Source organism: Anarrhichthys ocellatus, unplaced genomic scaffold (genome assembly GCF_004355925.1).
Source record: "Anarrhichthys ocellatus isolate YVR2014 unplaced genomic scaffold, GSC_Weel_1.0 scaffold2, whole genome shotgun sequence".
Taxonomy (NCBI): domain Eukaryota; kingdom Metazoa; phylum Chordata; class Actinopteri; order Perciformes; family Anarhichadidae; genus Anarrhichthys; species Anarrhichthys ocellatus.
In genome coordinates this window covers 1,939,005-1,959,106 of record NW_022280032.1, presented here as the reverse complement: position 1 = coordinate 1,959,106, position 20,102 = coordinate 1,939,005, and the positions used below count along the sequence as shown (strand labels likewise).

The 20,102-nt window shown below is 41.8% G+C and overlaps 3 protein-coding genes across 9 annotated transcripts in view; 2 read left to right on the top strand and 1 right to left on the bottom strand.

Moving 5' to 3' along the window:
• Positions 1-3,472: 3,472 nt before the first annotated feature.
• lyve1b (lymphatic vessel endothelial hyaluronic receptor 1b) lies at positions 3,473-7,399 on the top strand. Its single transcript, XM_031869955.1, has 6 exons — positions 3,473-3,609; positions 4,227-4,389; positions 4,727-4,866; positions 5,591-5,983; positions 6,729-6,807; positions 7,180-7,399. The coding sequence occupies exons 1-6, from the start codon at positions 3,504-3,506 to the stop codon at positions 7,367-7,369; spliced, it is 1,071 nt and encodes a 356-aa protein (XP_031725815.1). The 5' UTR covers positions 3,473-3,503; the 3' UTR covers positions 7,370-7,399.
• An 892-nt stretch (positions 7,400-8,291) lies between these two features.
• rlig1 (RNA 5'-phosphate and 3'-OH ligase 1) lies at positions 8,292-13,365 on the top strand. Of its 2 annotated transcripts, none has more exons than XM_031869974.1 (7): positions 8,292-8,489; positions 9,793-9,907; positions 10,224-10,319; positions 11,139-11,255; positions 11,821-12,018; positions 12,326-12,495; positions 12,560-13,365. In XM_031869974.1, the coding sequence occupies exons 1-7, from the start codon at positions 8,400-8,402 to the stop codon at positions 12,731-12,733; spliced, it is 960 nt and encodes a 319-aa protein (XP_031725834.1). In that variant the 5' UTR covers positions 8,292-8,399; the 3' UTR covers positions 12,734-13,365. The 2 variants fall into 2 exon arrangements, with proteins under 2 accessions (XP_031725834.1, XP_031725827.1); XM_031869967.1 differs by having other exon boundaries at positions 9,790-9,907.
• Positions 10,528-20,102, bottom strand: part of cep290 (centrosomal protein 290) — a 44,808-nt gene continuing 35,233 nt past the window's right edge. For 3 of the 6 annotated variants that reach the window (XM_031869881.1, XM_031869898.1, XM_031869889.1), the window contains exons 40-49: positions 19,701-19,823; positions 19,479-19,621; positions 18,779-18,934; positions 17,708-17,831; positions 16,108-16,242; positions 15,451-15,537; positions 15,055-15,219; positions 14,837-14,959; positions 14,282-14,451; positions 13,415-14,121 (exon numbers count right to left, since the gene is read on the bottom strand). In XM_031869881.1, the coding sequence (XP_031725741.1) occupies positions 13,821-14,121; positions 14,282-14,451; positions 14,837-14,959; positions 15,055-15,219; positions 15,451-15,537; positions 16,108-16,242; positions 17,708-17,831; positions 18,779-18,934; positions 19,479-19,621; positions 19,701-19,823 (1,527 nt within the window). In that variant the 3' untranslated portion in view covers positions 13,415-13,820. Of the gene's footprint in view, positions 13,087-13,183; positions 14,122-14,281; positions 14,452-14,836; positions 14,960-15,054; positions 15,220-15,450; positions 15,538-16,107; positions 16,243-17,707; positions 17,832-18,778; positions 18,935-19,478; positions 19,622-19,700; positions 19,824-20,102 lie in introns of those variants that run through there. The other 3 variants (XM_031869923.1, XM_031869907.1, XM_031869914.1) reach the window with 3 other exon arrangements.

Below are 20,102 nucleotides of genomic sequence, written 5' to 3'. Positions count from 1 at the left end.
AAAACAAGACGTGTACAAAACGTCAATTCTTGTGAATGTTGAAAGTTTTATGCACATTGAAACCAGCTAAAAATATCTTCCAACATTTCAGGCCAAAGATAATATGTCACAGGTGAGCATGGTATTAAACGCAGATCTGTCACTTTTCAAAACAACTGATGGCAACGACAAGTTATGCTGTCCCAGATCTGCTTGTGGTCACAATATTTTCTGTTTGTCTCATCTCAGTGAGTGTAATTGATTCAAACAATGTTCTCTTTGCGATTGTTTGACTTTAGTTCCAGTTGAACTCACCTATTTTCTTTCATATGGGATCATTCTACACTAAACTTCTATGATACTGAATACCCCTGTTGGATCACTTTCATATTTCTGTCACATTTCTGAGTTTAGTTGTAATATTTCCACAGCGCCCCTCTAAAATAACTACGTGAATACAATATTCTTCCTATAGTAAAGTTGACAGACTCTCTGAGGATGCTTGCACCTCTCCTCTCCTCTCCTCTCCTCTCCTCTCCTCTCCCTCCTTACCTTCCTCTTTCTAACCAGCTCTCCCTGCAGGTGGTTGATCTGGAGGAAGGAGCCATTGGAGCTGATGGCGCTGAGCGGCCGGACCGCCCTCACGGGCCTCCTGGTCGGTCTGCAGAGACCCTTGACCTCCTCCGCTGTCCCGTTCCCGAGCCGGCCGCCTCTGTTCACGTTGCTGCTGCTCATGGAGAAAGACTTGTACAGGCCGTCGTCGAACGAGGACCTCAGAGCCGTCTGCAGGTCCGTGTGGGATTTGGCCCTGAGTGACATTTTGTCAAAATGTCACCTTCGCCTTTAATTGTGACGATGCTCAGCGGGGGGAGCTCCCGGTTTGTGTTCAGAATGTGATGTGAATGAAGTTCTCGGTTTCACGTCGAGCTCACTGGGGCGGATCCTATCACCAATTATTCATGAGGTAACGCGATAGGACAAACCTGCACGGGACAGACACACAGTCTCTGCTTTGTAGTACGCATTTTGACTTGAAACCTTCACACGCTTAGTCAGATCACTCAACATTGGTGGCATATTCTCAGACTCCCGGGCCAAACTTCATGTCTTCTCAGGTAACACAGGGTAGCGGGGGCACAGAGGGGCGGGGCAGGGCTAGTGGTGGCAGGAGGTCTTTTGTTCTGCCTTTATGACAAAATTGGTATCACTTATTAAGTCAAATAACAGATGCAGGATACAGATGTGTGAGGGACATTTCTTCGCTATTACTGCTTTGCTATTTGAAGAAGTACGGAAAGCCAAAGGTGACATTACGTAGTCGTTCGACTTTGACATTGAGGACCACCGTTCATCCCGTCTCCCGTCAGCGGTGGTTTCTTTTTAACCATGACCACAATCTTTCCTTAAACTTAGGGAGGTAGTTTTTGTGCCAAAGTCCGACCAAATCTGAACTATTTAGTGGCAGCAGACCTGAAGAGGGTCATATGATCCTATCTCAATTATTACATGATCACTGCTAGAAGGGAATTCTTTTGTTGCCATGATTACAACCAAACTAAATGTATAAATATGGCATATTTTGCATTTCATACAAAAGTACTGCCTCCCCAGTCTGGTCTCTGGTCTTCCCAGACTTGCTCATCCCTCATGCTGCTGTTAAGGTGTTCGTATACCTATGGAAAGTAATACACTATCATTTGTATATATCCAACATAATCGTGAGCAGAAACCACAAGTCAACGTTAACTTATTTGTCACGACATTTCTTTTAACCCAAACCACAATCTTTTCCTGAACCCGATCAAGTAGTTGTGTTGCCTAAACAACAGGCCCACTGATCACTCTTGAAGCTGGACGTAATCGATATCAATAATACATTTCATGAACTGAATATACATATCTTTGCAACTTGTTCACGACTAAGAGAAAACAGAAAAACAGACAATCAGGAAAAGTATTTGACAGTTCTGTCTGAGGAAAACATAAACAAGTGTTTGTGATTCGCTCGGGATCAGTGACCTGAGAAAAACAGTTTCAATAACAACTTCCTTTTGTCCCTGAGGGCGACTCTCAGTAATGAGGCCGCCAATTGTCACACATCTATGAATGAATTATTCCCGTCTCTCTCCGTGGATGAGTTAAGACTTCCTGACCAGGAAAATGTGACCAATTGTCTTCTCACTAACAGCCCGGCCCGAGTCATCCATGCCGCAGCCGGTAGCAGAGGGGAAGCTCCCTGACTCACACGATAGTCACTCACGTCATGAGTCATGAAAGTAGGGCACGCTGTGCTCCCCCGTGCATGAAAACATCCTCTCTGTCAGCATGTGACTGTAAATACAACAGAGAAGATCCATCGTGATGCTAACGGGCCTCTCCCACGGTCGGGTTTCCTGAGAAGCATGCAGGCTTTTCATCCAAAGTCCCTGGAATATAATGTCAAATATTAAGGGTTCATTTCGAAAGAAACAGAGGAAACATTGTAGAACTACAGACCATCTTGCTAAAGGCTCACACCAGCCATGACGCCAAATTGCTCCTTCCCCACTTCCTACCGCGCTATTTCTGGCGCCCTTTCTTCGACCGCTTATCTTCGGTCTCGCCCTTCATGTTAAACTCGCATCTAAAAGTTTCTCAAATGTACTGTTAAGTCTTGCACGGTTGTGACCCAAATGCGGTGACAAAGATCTGTCCACAGACGTATCACCACCTGGCAAACACACGCACAGACTCACGAGGTGGAGACAGTACCAGCCACGTGCTGTCGGGGCTGGCAAACATACCACAGCTTAACATGATTATAGAGAAGAAGAGTATGAGTGAAGAAGAAGAGTATGAGTGAAGAGGAAGAGTATGAGTGAAGAGGAAGAGTATGAGTGAAGAGGAAGAGTATGAGTGAAGAGTATGAGTGAAGAGAAAGAGTATGAGTGAAGAGGAAGAGTATGAGTGAAGAGGAAGAGTATGAGTGAAGAGAAAGAGAAAACACGCAGGGACAATGTGGAGGAAGTTCTCTTTCCGACGAGCCTGTCAGAACAAACACAACTCTGGAAGGCAGGTGCTGGCTAAGCAGAAAAACTCCAAACCTTAAAAAACAAAACAATTTTCAAGTATATGTCTTCATCCGTATTTGGCTGAGAAGGCCAGTTCCATAAAGAAGTATGAAGCAAACAGCCAACATGACTGATTGTTAATTATTTGTTCATTTCAGAACACCAGTTGAAGTTAATGTGACCTGTCATCCTGCTTCAATATTTCCTGGAAATCCTCAATCCGTTTGTACTTGTAACTAGTTTATTGTTGAACGTGCAGCATACATCTATCCGTCACTCGACACCCCAAAACAACAACGTTTGGAATCAAACGCACTGAGAGTCGAGGTCCTTCTGTGGACGTGTGTGTTATCTCGTAAAGGGGCATCAAGCAGATTTGAACCCCCTCTTCCTGTTTCCTCGTCTCATTTGTTCTGGGGCATTTCCCTTTGCGTTCGCTTTATTTGCTTCCTCTCCTTCAACCGCTTCAGTTATATGTATATTTTTATTGAAAACATGGCAAGATTTAGTTTTTTTACTCGATGCTTACTTTTGTCTTTTGCAGCCTGTTTGCTGGCGTCCGACTGCAATCCAATTAAAGGTGAGTGGTTATGTTTCTGATGTAGGTGAGGCAACACAATTATGTATTTCATTTAGATTGATGTTGCTGCTGCATGAATGTATAACGATGTAATTCATTTAATGTTGTCATGCATGACCTCTAATGGAGAAGGGAATATGTTCAGGACGCTTTGGCTCAAACTTCTGCGCTCTTCTTGCTTACTTTTCATGCGCCGTTAAAAAATGTATTCTGTGTTCACAGTCGGCTAAAAGTTTCAAGAATGCATGAAAAATGTGAAAGCATCAGATGTCACCATGAGTTAAATGTGGAAAATATCAATTATTAATCACATTGTTACGTTTGTCGTTGTTGTTTTTGTGCCCACAGTACTATGGGTTAACCTGTGGCCTATGTGCACCAATATTATGGATATTTACTTGACATCAATATGTACTGTAAAGTGTGAAATTATAAAAATGAACACACATCCTGCTGCTTTTTAAAGGATAAAGTCACACATGTATACACTGCGTAGATAAGCTTCAGTCCAGAAGTGATATTGTTGTTGGCAACAGAACGCTTGGTAAGATCTGACATGCTGATGTTGTCGCATACTTTTTTAATATCTGTATTTTTTCGTTACAAAACGTCCGCAGTCCCACAAAGTCCCAGAGCTGCTGGAGTCTTCTTGCTTATCGAAGGAGGAGAATACACGTTCAACTTCACGGCTGCCAGAGCGGCCTGCCTCATCCTGAACGTCACCATAGCGTCCAGAGCCCAGATGGAGCGAGCAGTCCGGCGCGGACTGGAGACGTGCAAGTAGGCTGAAAGCGTGTGGTGACTGGTGTGGACCCATATGCAGTGTTGGAGATTTCTGCTGACTGCTTTTTAATGGGAAAAGAAAGCCAACGCTTTGATCTGAATCAATTATATTTATGTAATAACTGTTACGTGATTTATCAGATTTCATGCAACTCCCTATGAAGCGCAACATTTTTCCACACATGCAGTTGTACTTTCCAAGAACATACATAGAAACATACTTTAAAGTCATTGACCGCACAGACGCTTATTTTCACAAACCAAGCTAAAACATTTCATTTTTTTCAACAATCCATTAATATGATTGTTCACACTTTATTTACTGCGTTAACAGATTTGGCTGGATAGCTGAGCAGATCGCAGTCGTCCCACGACTTACAACTGACAAAAAATGTGGAAATGGAAAAACTGGTGTGGTGACGTGGTCCGCAAGTGCAGATAGAAGGTTTGGTGTCTTCTGCTTCAATGCATCAGGTAGTGTTTATTACCTGTACTCTATACTGGTTATACTCTCAACTCTTAATTCTGATTGTAAAATTCTTACTATTATACAAATATTACCTTTGTTATTTGTATGTTGGAATGGAAATACCAAAATCCGTCAGAGAAACAAACATGGAAAACATTTTTAAGACCTGCGGGAAAATCGGTAGTGATCTGTACCACCGGTACCATACAGTAGTGGACTCAGGCTGTATGAGGGTCAGGGGCAACAAAAAAACACCAGCGTGCAGAAAGATTTCTCGTGTGTAGGGCCGCTTAGATGGCACTGCTACGTGTTGTATCCTTTTAAGGGCACTCATTAGTGCACTGCATCTTGTTTTCTCCACTGGATGGGTACCCTAGGGGCACTTTATCATGTTGTATCTACCATAGGGGCATCCAAGAGGGCACTTCATCATGTTTTCTCCACTGGATAGGCACTTCATCATGTTTTCTCCACTGGATAGGCACTGTTTTATCATGTTTTATCTACTGCAGGGGCATCCAAGAAGGAACTTTTGCTGCGTTTCTCTCGAACATCTTTTGTCTCCGTTGTTCTGTGTTTTAATTGTGTCTGTCTTGTGTTTATTGTTTACTGTGCTGTGCCACAAATTGCCCCTTTGAGGACATTAAAGGTTTCTAAGTCTAAGTACATTCCCATGTCACTGAATGACTGACATGTAAATGTAAACCTTTTGTTCCTCACCACCTGCAGATTTAAAGGAAACACCAAACAGATCAACAGCCTGTCCACAAAGCTCCACCCTCCCCACCACACTGACCCAGACCTCAACACCTTCGCTCAGATCAGCAACCAAGTCTCCACCTTCAAGGAAGCCATTAACCACAAAAGCTCCTGAGCAGACATCTTTCACTTCAGCCTTCATTCTCCTAATCAAGACGACACATTCAACTCAGATGTCCTCCACCTCCCCCACTCTAAAGCCTTCCTCCACTCATATTCCTACCTCTCTTTCTCAACTTATCAAATCCAAACCCACCGCCGTCAGTTTTGTCTTTTCTACCTCTGTTCGTGCCTCCAGTTTCTCTCCTTCCTCTGAGTCAGTGATGCCACAGCTGACGAGCTCTGCAAGACCTCCACTGGGAAGTACGTCCTCGTCTTTAAGTTTTTGTTTGAGGTTTTATGTACCAAGAAGAGGCACAATGCTCTGCTCTAATTAGCTTATTTATGCCTTTATGTTGTTAAAATCAAAGTCCAGCAACCTGTTCACAGTTCAGTTTAAAAGTCATTTTTTTATTCTGAGAGTAAATTTTGTGTTTTTATCAGACGTTTTCCCTGTTTTACCGTAATTATAACCGATCCTTTACCTGAATGAAATGCCAACCTAAAAGCTGCAATAATCCCATTTTAGCCACTAGGGGGCAGACAAGACGTCACAATAAGATGATGCACAAATAAAACCTTTAAAAAGCGTTTAAATACTTTTGTTAAGCAGGCCAATAATGATTAATGTCTAAAACACACAATCAATTCAGGTAAAAACACAAATTACCGATGGATGTAAAAAATGCAAAGAAAAATATGAATAAACAAAACAAAAAATATCTATATAAAGCGTTGATACGGTTCACAATAGATTGATCAAGCTAGATTGTAGTAGATAGTGGAACTACTATGTTTAACTACCAACTATGAAGTAACTAGTTGTGTATTGTTGTGTATCGTTTGTCTATTTTTTATGCAGAAATCACATAATTAATATTGGGATGACATGCAATGAATTTTGCAACATTTTGTTTATGAATTCAACTTTGTTTTGCTTGTAGCTGTGTAATGTAAATCAGACAGAGTTTATGGTAATCATTTCTAAACGTTTTTTTTATTTCTCCAGATGTTCCCACAGCACTCATCATTCTTGGCGTCATCGTTCTGCTCCTGACAGCAGCAGGCGTCGTGTGGTACTACAAACTGTGAGTGGTGTTGTCAGACGTCCTGCATTCATCGAAACACTGTCTGGAGAAGCATTCGGTGAAACATGTATGACAATGATTTGTGAACAGAAACGGGCTGCTTGAAGTATGAAGGCAAACTAAAATAATTTGATCCTGGAGTAGAGAAAGAGTCTCTGCAGAGCTTTACTGTCAATACTGACTAGAGGCAACTCAAGTACTACTGTCTGTGTACTTAATACTTTGTAGCAGGAGGCTTTTACCAAACTGATACCAGAGAGGAACATTGTCTGAAAACCTCATTAATGTTTCTACTGAGTTGAATGTGGTTTTAAAATCTGTGTTTATTGTGTTTTTTAATGTGCATTTGTTTTCTCTCTGCTTTTGGAAAAGGAATATTTTCACCTTTTGGTCTCAGGAGCTGCAGAAGGACGACATAGAGACAGAGATGTGGAAGCACTCCGACAGCGAGATGGACCTGCACAGTCAACATGAAGGAGAAGAAGAAGAATCAGACAGGAAGTACTCCAGTGACATCACTCTGTGTGTGAATCCAGACTTCAAAACAAACTCTTCAGAGTAGATGCACTATATTTCTTTCATCAAATGAATTGCAGCCACAATGTTTTAAATAAATATATTTTAAATGCTTTAGTAGGTTTCAATTACTTTAAATGTAATTGTAAATATGCATATTGTTTGTTTGTGTGTAGAAACTCATGATTTTCCCTTTACATGCATGTAGTTCCCTATTTTTAGTGGCTAATTATCAGTGGTGTAAATAAATAAAGTAGTATGTACAATTTCGAGGTACTTGTACTGAACTTGAGTAATTCCATTTTATGTTACTTTATACTTCTACTCCACTACATTTCAGAGGGAAATATTAAGCTTAACTTCACAACATTCATTTGATAAATGTACTTACTAGTTTGTCTTCACTCTACAGCTGCCAATCTTTAACACAGAATAGTAAACCAAACTCAGCTTTAACATTAAAGCGATGAACATATTAATAAATCAATAATTATAATCCAGTATCTATATCTTTCCTAAGTGAGCCATTCTGCATAATGACGGGTTTTACATTTGGTACTTTAATTATATTTTGATGCCAATACGTTTTTAACTCAAAATAAAGTAAAAGTAACGTTAATACTTGACTTCAGTATTTTCATACTGACTGTACTGGACCAGTAGACATGTAGCTTGTTTGATTTTCGGTACTGACCGGCTATAGTGTATAAACCTGGTTGAATTCAGGTATTGAAAAGTAATACAATCATACTGTCATGAAAAAAAATCAAAACAAACAAAATAAAACAACAAAAACAGAAACATGTTAGTTTGAGCATTAAATTACAAGCTTAATTTAAGCATTCCGCTAAAATACTGTATCAGAGGTGTAATCAGAGAGATCCCACCACCACACCGCACAGTGGCGCTGATGAGCCATTTGATTGTTTGCGAATCTACAAAAAAAGAAGAAGAAGTGTGTCACGTGACCAGAAATCCACATCCGTGCTGCTGCTCCGATGCTAACAGCACACCGTGGGGCAGTGCGCGCTCTGCAGTAAACGTTACCGGCAGAGGGTTTAATACAACACACAACAATGCGACGTCTGGGCTCCGTTCAGCAGAAGATACCGTGTGTCTTTCTGACGGAGGTGAAGGAGGAACAGTCGAGGAAACGGGACTGTCAGGTGAGTGATTTATGAACACCTGATGCTAGCATGAAGCTACACCTCAGGGTGGACATGAACACAGAGGATGTAAACAAACAACACGTCCATTGTTGTCATAGCAGACACGGCGCTGGGGACATTGCTAATGGTTTTAACATGTTCCCCTCTCGGAAGTATTGAAGCTTGTGTTGCCATTCATCACATCCTCCCTTGCCAGTACCTCAGGTGTCAGAGCTCAGATCTTTTACTGAACAGAAACCTGAATGTTGGATAAAGAAAGGTTCAACATTCTTCATTCATCTTTGACATTTTAGAGTCTGAGGTTTGTACAGATATCTCTTTGAATCACTCTAATAAATCAGAACGTTATGCCCACAGCCATAACAAAACAAAACATTTCCTCCATGTTTTTAGTGATAAAATGTTGCATAAATCAGGTTCTGAATGATGTATGAACAAACTCCTCAGTAGAAACCTTCAGAATAAAGAGAGGAATGAAGCTGTACAGTTTGGTGTATCTAAGAGCTACTGAGGTGGAGATTTCTGGATCAGGGTGAAGACACTACAGTTGAATAGGGTAAAAAAATAACTTGTAGATATGAACATTAAACTTCCTCAGTTGATTACTTACTTTGGATGAGAGGTTTTGTTTAATTATGCAAATGAGGCGTTATCTACTGCTAGTTATTGGTGACTTAAGACAACATCCACCGATGTAAATAGTGAAAGTAGTGAAGTAAACACCTGAATGTGTACTTCTTTATGTTTTCTCTCCACTAGTCTATAGAAGATGTGTTTAGAAGCAGAAAAGCCGAAAATCTTAAAAACTGACCGACGCAAGTGAGAGATTAAAAGCACTCAGTATGCAGACTGGCCCATATCGGAGTAATGCATATTATGTTATATTATAGTTATCGATGTATTCATGCGTTCATTGCTTTACTGTTGCAGGTGGAGCTAAGTTTAATTATCATACTGCTGGGTAGCTTTTGATCCCCAGAATAATGTGGTGGTGAGACTGATACAGACAGAAAGGTACTTCTCTCTCTTATCATGCCTGCTTTGTTTTGAGGTGGAGGCTAATGTTAATAATTCCTTTATAAAAACTATTTCATTATAAATAAATAGTTAATATTGTAAAGTAGCCGGCTGGACTTGAATGAGTGGAAAGCTCTGCATCAGCTTAAATAGACCAATGCATCAATTATACATACTCTCTAACACCGAGCATGAAACCTGGTTCTACATCTACAATAAATGGTTTAATCTATGAATTATGTTTTTCCACTTATGTTGAAACGTCTGTTTGTCTCTTCAGCAGTTCCAGGTTGTTGCCACAGAAAACGTGAACCCTGTTGCTCTGGAAGCCGACGTTGATTGTGCCCTCGCCACGGAGAAGCTCGACGGCACATGTTGTTATGTTACGCTTTATAAAGGTGAGCATCTCTCAGGACCATAACCACCAGTCACGCTCTCTTGGGCAAGGCACTGGAGGGGCTGTACCTGCAATATGCAGAATGTTTTCTCCTGTACAAATACAATTAAAGACATTTTAAACATGACATTACTTAATATTTTTATTTATATTCAGTATGTTGTAAATTCTATACACGTTGATCATAAAAAGCATCATATTAATATCCTATTTCTATGAAAAGGAGGAACGATGAAGGTAACTTCATTGATCATTTTGTTAATTTTCTCTCAGTGGTCATGACTCAAAGGTAACGATGTTTCCTCTTTGTCCTGCAGGACGAGCTCACCTCTGGGCTCGACTGGACAGGAAAGCCAACAAACAGGCCGAGAAGAGGTTCAGAAAGCATCAGCGTTCTCCCCACAGCGGTAAAGGTATCCGAGCTTCAGTTCCAGAACTACACGTTCACTCTAGTTTATTGGATCCTCATTAGCTGAAGCGCTGCAGCAGCTTCTCTCCTCCTAATGATAATAATAATAATGCCTTCTATTTGTAACACACTTTTCATTTAAAAAAATCTCAGAGTGCCACAGAGCCAGTACATAGTTAAAACATAGTTAAAACAAACTATAATAAAATAACTAGTAAGCATAAAAAAAACTGAATGAACAGAAACACAAAATAAATAACTGACAGTGATTTAGCACAAGGTCAGAAACGCCTTCCTGAATAGAAAGTTTTTTAGGCCAGTCTTAAAAGAGACCAGTGTCTGTGTTGCCCTTAGTGGTCAGGGAGACTGTTCCATAGGCATGGAGCTGCCGAGCCAAAGGCCCGGTCACCCATGGTGCGGAGCTTGGTGTTGGGGACCCGGAGGAGCGAGCTGTTTGAAGATCTGAGGGTGCGGGTGGAGGTTTGGGGAGTGATGAGTTCTTGTAGGTAGGGAGGTGCGTGTCCATTTATGCATTTGTGTGCGAGTAGTAGGACTTTGTAGTCAATCCGGAATGAGACAGGGAGCCAGTGTAGTGAGTGCAGAATGGGTGTTATGTGCTCATACTTCCGGACTCTCATCTTGGTCCACAAACTAAGAGTTTACATTGTGACAATGCAACCATTACAAACTGTATCATAACCATACAGAATAAACGGGACAGTGTAATACATGTTTTAATCTCTTAGTGTGGACATTACATGTCAGACGGTTGCTTTATTTCTTCAGGGAGGTTAAACTTGTTTATTTTTGTTGTTTTTTTCAGGTTTCACGTGGAACGTCGAGGAGGATTTTAAGACGGTGCCAGAGACGTGGATCCCAGCGCACAGAGTCAAACATCACAACGACCTCCCAGTGCCCGATGAACATGGACACATTCCAGGTCCTGAAGTTAAACCATCACACCTCAATTTAAATAAAGATAGCCTTTGAAATTATGAAATCAGTTTTACTGCAAGTGTGTCACTGCAGAACACAGTAGCAGGAGATTTTAATGTAGCAGTACTTTAAATTCCCAAACATTAACACCAGTAAAGAGAACCAACGACCGTGTTTCATTTTCAGTTTGGGTTACGTTCCGACTCAATCGGGTAGGGGTCTGGCTTGGCTTGCGTCCCTGACATGAACCAGCCTCGTCTGAGATGGACGGCATCGCGCTGAAACACGTGTCTTCCGGTTTAATTAAGGGCATTCATTTTTACGGATTTTGTTATTCTACAGTATTTTTGCGTGTTCTTTTATTTGTTATTGAATAAGAAGCATGTTCCAAAAGGTTTGGAGCATGTTTGTAATCTCGAGGGGTTAAAAAATTATATTAATTGAATATCCGAATACCAAAATCAAAAACCGAAAACCTACCCAAACGAACAACTAACAGAACATTCAGGTCCGAGTGGAAATGTTTGTTTCTGTCGTCGTGGATGATGCTGCCTGCTCTTTCTGTCCAGGCTGGGTTCCGGTGGAGAAGGACAACAAACAGTACTGCTGGCATGCCTCCGTGGTGGATTGTGACGTGCGGGCGGCTCTTGTTCTCAGGCCCTGTGCAGAAGATGAAGACGTGCTAGAAGTTGCAGCGGTCCAGTTGGCCGTCCTCCTGGAACAAACCCTGGAGCTCATTGGAACCAACGTCAACGGAAACCCTTATGGTAATGCATGGGTGCTCCTTTTGCAAGAGCTTTCACTGCTCTTCTGCTTTCACCTTCACGCTCCAGAGGTTTTTTCTGACAGTAAGTGGGCGGACCCAGTCACCTTTATATCACTGAATGTAATCGGTTACAATCTTCACAAAAACTTCGTATGCCATGAAAATGTCATCACAAAAAGTCATACTGAAGTTTGCCATAAAATGTCACAGAAATTTCCCCCAAAAAGCACAATAAACAAACAGACACCATAAAAGGACACACATGGCTGTTCAGTTCCCCAGAATAAGAAGCCATGTTGTCCCCACAGGACTGGGCAGTAAGCAGCAGCCCGTCCACTGTCTGGTGTCACACGGCAGTGTTCCAATCAGAAACCCTCCACCTGTAGACTTCCAGCAGCTGTGCTCCTGGTTCCAGGAGAGTCCAGAGGGCCGAGTCGAGGGCATCGTCTGGCACTGCAACGACGGCACACTCATTAAGGTAAGAGACTCGGAGAGTTGATCCAGAGGACTTCTGGAATCTTTATTTTGGCCGTTGTCTCCAGGTTCATCGTCATCACCTGGGGCTGAGGTGGCCAGACGGGGAAACCTCCCTCGCTGAGCGGGCGGTGGTCGTTCGCGTTGGCGAATACAACAACAGCAAGGACTTGTTCTCATTCTTCTCCGTACTAAACGGACACCGTTTCAGTCGACTGCGGGACGTCAAGTTTGCTTTGTGAACACAGTACGAGACAACTTGCAGAAATGTGTAGAAAAGAACTGACCAAGCTGACAACTGGTGTAGTTTTAACAGTCCTGACGTCATTTAAAGGCACAGTAACCCTGAGTTAACTGACGGACACATTGGGAATTTCAGCTTTTACACCGAACTGATCGCAAACCTTCTTCAGCTGTTCCTCCAGCAGAATGTTCTTCTTCACCTCTAAATTGTAGTTGTATTTTAAGTCTTCGATCTCTTCAAAAAACGTCGGGTCGAAGTTCTCCAGTTCTTTCTTCAGCTTTTTAACCTCAGTCTGAAGTTTGGTTTTCTCTGTTTCGGCTGCATGCAGGATGCGTTTGAGCTTTGCGTGGTCTAAGAATAGAAAACATGCAGCTCATCTATAAACTTCACCTCTTCAGCGTTGGATTACAATCAGAAGCAACATTTGCAATAGTGTGTTCGTGGTCACCTGGTGTAGAAGACGTTTCACCGTATCGCTGGCTGTACTCGCCCAGCCTTTGGTTCAGTTCTGTGTTCTCCTTCTCCAGCTCAGTGTTCCTCAATCTAAGACAGTCACAGGATGGGGATTATCGTTATCCACCATCTAAATGTGTACACTGCATTCCCACAATAAACTATTTCCACAGTAAAGTTGACTTCTGTATAACTTTTATAACACATTTAACAGACCTCATTGCCTGGAACTCCTTGGTGAGTCCTCCTCCCTTTGCAGTGGTAGGAAAACTCTTCAACATGTCAACCTAAGAAATGAGAAACATTTTTATAAACCATTCATACAGCCCTTTTCTAAACATTTTACTTACTTCTTCTGCCACAAACACAAGCTGTACATTTAGACTTTAAGGAGGCTGTTTTCTTTAAAAGGAGAACTCCACCCATTTAACTGTCAAGACCACTCAATCAGCCAGAGAAGACAGAAAATTAGCCTCCATCATGTGTACAAGGTTGCCTCAGCTTGGACTTTAACAGAACGCATGTGTTATGAACTGGAGATTTGGGGTTTGAAAGAAGTAGGCAACCAGGCAGGGTTGCATTGTGGGAAGGGATCCAGGGAGCTTCTGCGCTTGTGTTATTAGGACTGAACGTCAGGACATCTGCTTCATTGAACTTAGCCTCATTAAAGTACATGCACCTGACTGGTGACAGTGAGTTAGCCTCATTAAAGTACATGCACCTGACTGGTGACAGTGAGTTAGCCTCATTAAAGTACATGACCTGACTGGTGACAGTGAGTTAGCCTGTACCTGATCTTCAAGTGTCCGGATGCTTCTCTGAGCTCTCTCCTCGCACTCTCTCATCTCCTTCAGCTGCTGTTTGAGTTCAGACAGACTGGAGGTCTTCTGGGAGAGCTCTTTCTCCAGCTCCTTCATCTTGTTCTCAAACATTCTGTGGATGGAAGTCAAACAACCACTGGCTTACACTCTGGAGACTGAATAGTTCTTCATTCTCCAACTGTCCAAACACTTCATTGAAACTTCAAAGCTCCTCAGTTTGTTCTGAACACCCACTACACTAATAATGGATAAAAAAACAACAGTTTGCTGACCTTGTTACCACAGAAGCCTTCCAGGTCTTACTGCTCACTCCTTCTGTGATGGGTTTGGAGAGAGCTGCCTGCAGTCTTTGCTTGGTTTCTTCCAGATCGGCCTCAAGCTTCTCGTTTGTCACTTCCAGACTTGCCTTGGTCTCTCTCAGCCTCTGTGCAGCTTCCATTTCCTAAAATGAAACCAGCACGTCCAGTACGGATAACAGAGATGAAAACAAGTGTTCAGAGGGTTATATTACACGTGAGAAATCCTTTAAACTTTAGACTTGTCCATATAAAGTACCTCCAGGACACACATCTTCAGCATTACAAACAGGCTATGAAAGACACTGCACACTTTGCATCATTTGACTATGTCTTGCACAACTAAGTTTAAAAAAGTATGTTTTATTTTTACCTTTTGAGTCTCATCAAAGACAAATTTCCATCACTTTGTGACCGACATAGTTGCCAAGATACCGAATCAAAATTGTTTATGTATTTTCTCAATCTAGTGACTAAATACTTTTCAATATGACTGTTTTTCATCAGAACTAGCTGAACACGAGTCGTCACCCTTTTGATCTCCTTGCGTAGACGTTCATTCTCTAGGACTATTCTCTGCAGTCCTTTGGTTTTAGACTCAAGTTTAGAAGTCAGCTCAGCTTCACTTTGACTCTTCAGTTTCTCACAGTCACCCTAGAAACAAAACAATATTTATGGTCAGCTGTGGAAACAGAATAGATAAGTTAACAGAATGTATACGAGACGTCAGACACGATGAGGTCACCAACCTTTAGTTTCTCATTTTCTTGCTCCAGGGCTGAGAACCTTTCTTGATTTGCAGGCGCGCCAGATTTCTTGAGTGTCTCATTTTCCCTCTGCACCCTCTCCACCACCTTCTTCATCAACCCGATGGTCTTCTCCAGTTCAGGTACTGTTTTACCACTGAGACCGGCCTGATGAGGAACACATTACAAATCACTTCTCTGATCTACAGTTGAGACAGGAGGAGGTTGGTGAATACCATTCCACCCTGAGCAGATCTGATGATATCCAATTCTGTGTTCATTCTTATTTCTTTCTTCTGGAGTTCTTTCATCTGACATATAGAGAAGTCTAGTTTTATTTCTTATTTCTGGGAGAATACTCATTAGTATAGAAAGAACAGGTGACTTTAGATAACTTACTCCACATATATAAGACAGCTTTTTCTCCCCCTCTGCTTTTTCCTTTTTCAGCGCGCTGCACAGCTCCTTCAGGTCTGCAACTTGATTCTGGGAAAAAATAAAATAAAATCATATAAAACACTCTTCGCCCCAAAACACTTTCTCTAATCTCAATAATATTGTGCTGTACCTTTAAGGGTAACCTCTGGGTTACTAAGTTGTTTTAAAGTTTGTAAAGTTATGATACTGAAATAAATGTAGACAAAGAAGTTTTATGAATGAAGTCACTCCCAACAGCAACATTTGATTATCATTATGTTTTAAATTTCCTCAAATATAAGAAGATACTGAATCTCATTTGGACAAATGCCCACAGCTGTCATTGAAGGGTTTTTAAAGAAAGAGATAATTTGGGAGATTTACCTTTTCACTTTCTTGGTGAGAGTCAGATGAGTGGATTAATATCACTCTTATATCTAAATATGGAGCTTCAGCCTCCAGCTGAACGCTAAGACAAAGAACAGTGGCTAACAGGTAGCCTGGCTATGGGGAAACCACTTGATCCTAAGCTAAGCTAAGCTAAGCTCCACCTTAATATTTACTCTCCAGACACGAGAGCGATATCGATCGTCTCATCTGACTCTCGGCATGACTGCGTCTCGATGGAGGTTAAGCTACCTTGAGTCTTGGCAGGTCTTTGTTGGTCTGCTCCAGCTGAAAGCGCAGCTCCAGGTTCTCAGAGGCCAGTTTGAGGTTTTCCTTTTGGAAGTCCTGATCCCTCTGTGAGGGAGTGCCGGTGCCTCGGCCTGAAGTCTACAGGAAGTAAAAGACATTTTATCAGCCTGGCGAACTTATGAAGCACCACGATGGGTGTAACACTGCTGCGGAGGAAAAGAGGGAATCTCCAAACACAAAAGCTCTAAGGGAGTGTAAAAGAACAGCTGACGGACATCTTTAGTCCATAACAAGCTACTTACTATTCACTTTAAATGAAGCTTTGCTCTGCCACATTTACCGCAATGCTACCACAACACTACCACTTCAGCTGGGTGACTACAGAAGCCTCGAGTACCTTCAGGTTTCTAAGAGATCTGCTCTCTCGTTTCTGTACGTGAGCATCGTGCTCTTTACTGATAAACCTCTGTGGGAGCTTGCTCAGTATGGAGCCGGAGTCCACATCTGGTTCTGCTGAGCGGGACGGCTCAGGATTACCTTCCTCTGTTACCCCCTTTGTAGTCTCAACCACTTCATCATTCAGCTCAGCCTGTTCCTCAGCCTCTTGTGGCTTTTCTTCTCCGGATCCTACGGGGTCATCTCGTTCACCAACACCCTCTTTATACGCGGTTTCAGCGGCGGTTGCTGTCGTGGCTGGCTCAGAGGATGACATAACTGATCCTGGTCTTCCTGAAGGATCCTCAGGTTCGGACTCACTTCCTTTCGTGGTCGGTGTTTCTTCCTCTTGTTCGACCACGTCCACTTCAGAACCAAATGAGACGTCTTGTGTAATTTCTAAAATATCCGCTTCATCTTCTTGAACATAATTGGTGTCCACATCCTCTTCTCCGGTCGGGTCTGCTGCTGTGTTTCCTGCAACATCAGGACTCAATCGTTCTTGTTCAGTGCAAACATCGTCTGCTCCACCAAAGCTGGTTTGGGTTTCTCTAGCTACCTGTCGGTCAGCAGAGTCTTCACCAGCTTCAGCAGGAGGGGGTGCTGCATTCCCTTTGCATGAGCCATCCCGAACATCAAAAGTGACAGAATAAATCCCTTGTGAAGGCCAAGAGGAGAAGCTGTTTGCCTTCACAGGCAATCAACCAGATTAAATCCAGTGAAGGAGAACCATAAAGAAAGAAAGTAAAGAGTGATGAATGGAGAGGTACCAGAATCTCTGGCAATAGAACAGCGACGCATCATACAAAGAGGTGACGTGTGAGTTATTGTAATGCATAGGGCTGAAAATAATGACAGTTTTCCTTATCAATGAACCCAAGTTCATCTTTCAATTATTAAATCGATTCATTGTTTAGTCTACGAAACAAAGACAAGAAAAATGCCCATCACAAGCTCCAAGAGCCAAAGTTGGTGCATTCAACGAATGCCTAGAATATTAAATATAACGACATAAAACAGATTCTGTCATTTGAGAAGCAGAAATCAAATGACAGAAAAGTAAACTAATGGTTTCAGCGTTACACGTGTCAGCATGTATTTATATTACTATGTGAATTATCAGGATACTCATAACAGTCCTGATGTTTGGGAGTTGATGGGTACGTACAGAGGGTCGTGATGGTGGCTCTTTGGACATCTGGCTCTCTACGCAGCGGAGTCTCTCTTCCAGGTAGCGGTTCCTCAGGGTCACAGTCTCCATGGCGTCATCACGAGGTAAAGCCTGGTGCTGTCTGCAAGTTCAGTGTTTTAATAACTTTGGATGAGTTCAACAGACGACAGAAGGAAATAGCAGGAGGATTAAGAACATTGATGTATTATTAGATTATGTATTTTTTATAATTCATCCAGTTCAATTTGAAAACTGACAATAATGTTTGTTAAGATATTATTCAATTTCTTTATTTGATTTGTCAGTTGTTGACTACATGCAGATGTTTTTATTTTACTGATGCCATGATCTCGGGAACACGAGAACAGTATGTTGGTGTCTCAAGATCGCGGGTAGATTTATGTTCAAAAAACAAAAGGCCAATTTCTCGAGAGAACAGCATAATTATTCATGAGAGAGAACTCAACAATGAGTGTCACTTCATCACATTTCATCCTTCAACATTACGGCTGTCTGGGAGGATTCTCCTGAACAGTAAATCAAGGCATCGTGTGAAACTGAAGAAGATAATCCTCAATCTGACATTTGAATCAGTTGTTGCAGTTGTCACAACACCATCTATGCGTGTTGGCACGGCAGTCCTGATCTCTGATAAACATAAGCATCAAACGACTTTCTGTGTTCTCGTGATAACGGGGTTGATCGTCTTGTGATCTCGAGATGACAGCATAAACTGATCTCTTCCAGACAAAATACTTCAGTAATTTATGAATATAATTCTGCAATTCCTCAGTCCATAAAATGATGATCATGTTTATCCAATAATGGTGATAAGACAAGATAAAACAGAGCAAATAATTACAGAGCACTTAAGACACACCAGTTGTTAAGACTCGATCGACCGGGTTGTAATCAGCTAAACGCAACACTTTAAAAAAAGCCGTACTTTTATGTGTTCTTTTAATAAGAAACATATTAACAATCCTAACTTTACAACTCGTTATGGATCCTGTTTTAAGCCCTGATTCTAGTGTGTTGTTTTGGATTCTCTTAAAGACAGCGACATACTTTATGGTGAGGATCTGTGTTTCCAGGTCAGAGTTCTTCTTCCTCAACTCTTCCGTCTCCTTCTCCATTTCGGTGGATCGCACTCCCACCACCTGATCGGCAGTCACACCTCGACCCTTCAGCTTCTTCTGCAGTAAACTCTTCTCTTGTTCCAGTCTGCGTGCACAGTAAAGCACAGTATGTAAACAGAAAGTGGTTGTGGCTTTCCATAGAACAGAACCGTTACGTACACTCACGATCAACATTAGTACACAGTGTATACTTTATAGCTACCGACACAAAGTAGTGGAAAACAACTGCATGTTTGGGTGGGACACTAACATTCTGTATATAGCTGTATAGCCAAACCCTCCACCTTCCCTCCTTGACTACCATCCCCTCTCATTATCATTAGAGCTGGGACCATCAGTCCATCAACAGTAAATTCATTTGCAACAGTTTTGGTCATTTTTATTTTCACAATAATCGTTTTATAGACAAACAACTAATCAGCGGATCACTCAATGAAAATGATTATTAATTGCAGCCTTATAATAATTATTGCTTCAGTCCCTTGTGTGGTCGTTTGGAGCCGAATGTTCCACGTTGCAGCTTTAATGTGAAGTCCTTCTGTCCTCTAAACGTGCATGAGGATAAAGCGTCGGTATAACACACACACACACACACACACACACACACACACACACACACACACACTGACCTGGCGTAGAGGTCTTTCAGAGTGCTGAGCTGTTTCGACAGGGATTCATTCTCTCGTTCCTTCTCCTTCAGTGAATTCCTCACCTTTTCCATCTTGGCCTGCCATTTCTTACCCTCCTCCCAACGCACAATTTCTCCTTTGGTCTGTCAGACAAACAAGTCGAACGTCAAGTGAACACGCAATCGAATGATAACGTTAAGACAACAGAATCGATGCTCCAACCTTTTTATGATCATCCTCAACATTTTTCATTTCTGCTCTTTTCTCCAAGTCAGACTCGAGACGCTTGATCTTCTTCTGCAGATTCTCGACGGCTGACCCCTTCCCATCTGATTCTGGTTGATTCTAATCAACAGAGAGAAAAAAAGACTTTCATAACACCTCACTTTTCTTAAAACACACAGTGGAGACTGACCATTCCCATATCCTTTATGGTCACAACCAATATCCTCATGTTAAAGATATGAGAGACAGAGTCCTGATTAGTGAAATATATCAGAACTGCTTGACCTATTTTCAAAGAACGGAGGACTCCCATCTTCCTCTTACAGAAGAAAAACTAAACTCATGGCTGCATCTCATCTTATCTCGGACCTCCTACTTTATATTAACTTCAAAAATCTT

Excerpts from the sequence above, each read along its gene's own strand:
- lyve1b (XM_031869955.1), top strand. The coding sequence starts at position 3,504 with ATGTATATTTTTATTGAAAACATGGCAAGATTTAGTTTTTTTACTCGA. Across the intron at positions 4,390-4,726 it reads CGCGGACTGGAGACGTGCAA|ATTTGGCTGGATAGCTGAGC; the intron begins GTAGGCTGAAAG and ends CTGCGTTAACAG. Across the intron at positions 4,867-5,590 it reads CTTCTGCTTCAATGCATCAG|ATTTAAAGGAAACACCAAAC; the intron begins GTAGTGTTTATT and ends CACCACCTGCAG.
- rlig1 (XM_031869967.1), top strand. The coding sequence starts at position 8,400 with ATGCGACGTCTGGGCTCCGTTCAGCAGAAGATACCGTGTGTCTTTCTG. Across the intron at positions 9,908-10,223 it reads TTATGTTACGCTTTATAAAG|GACGAGCTCACCTCTGGGCT; the intron begins GTGAGCATCTCT and ends TTTGTCCTGCAG. Across the intron at positions 11,256-11,820 it reads TGAACATGGACACATTCCAG|GCTGGGTTCCGGTGGAGAAG; the intron begins GTCCTGAAGTTA and ends CTTTCTGTCCAG.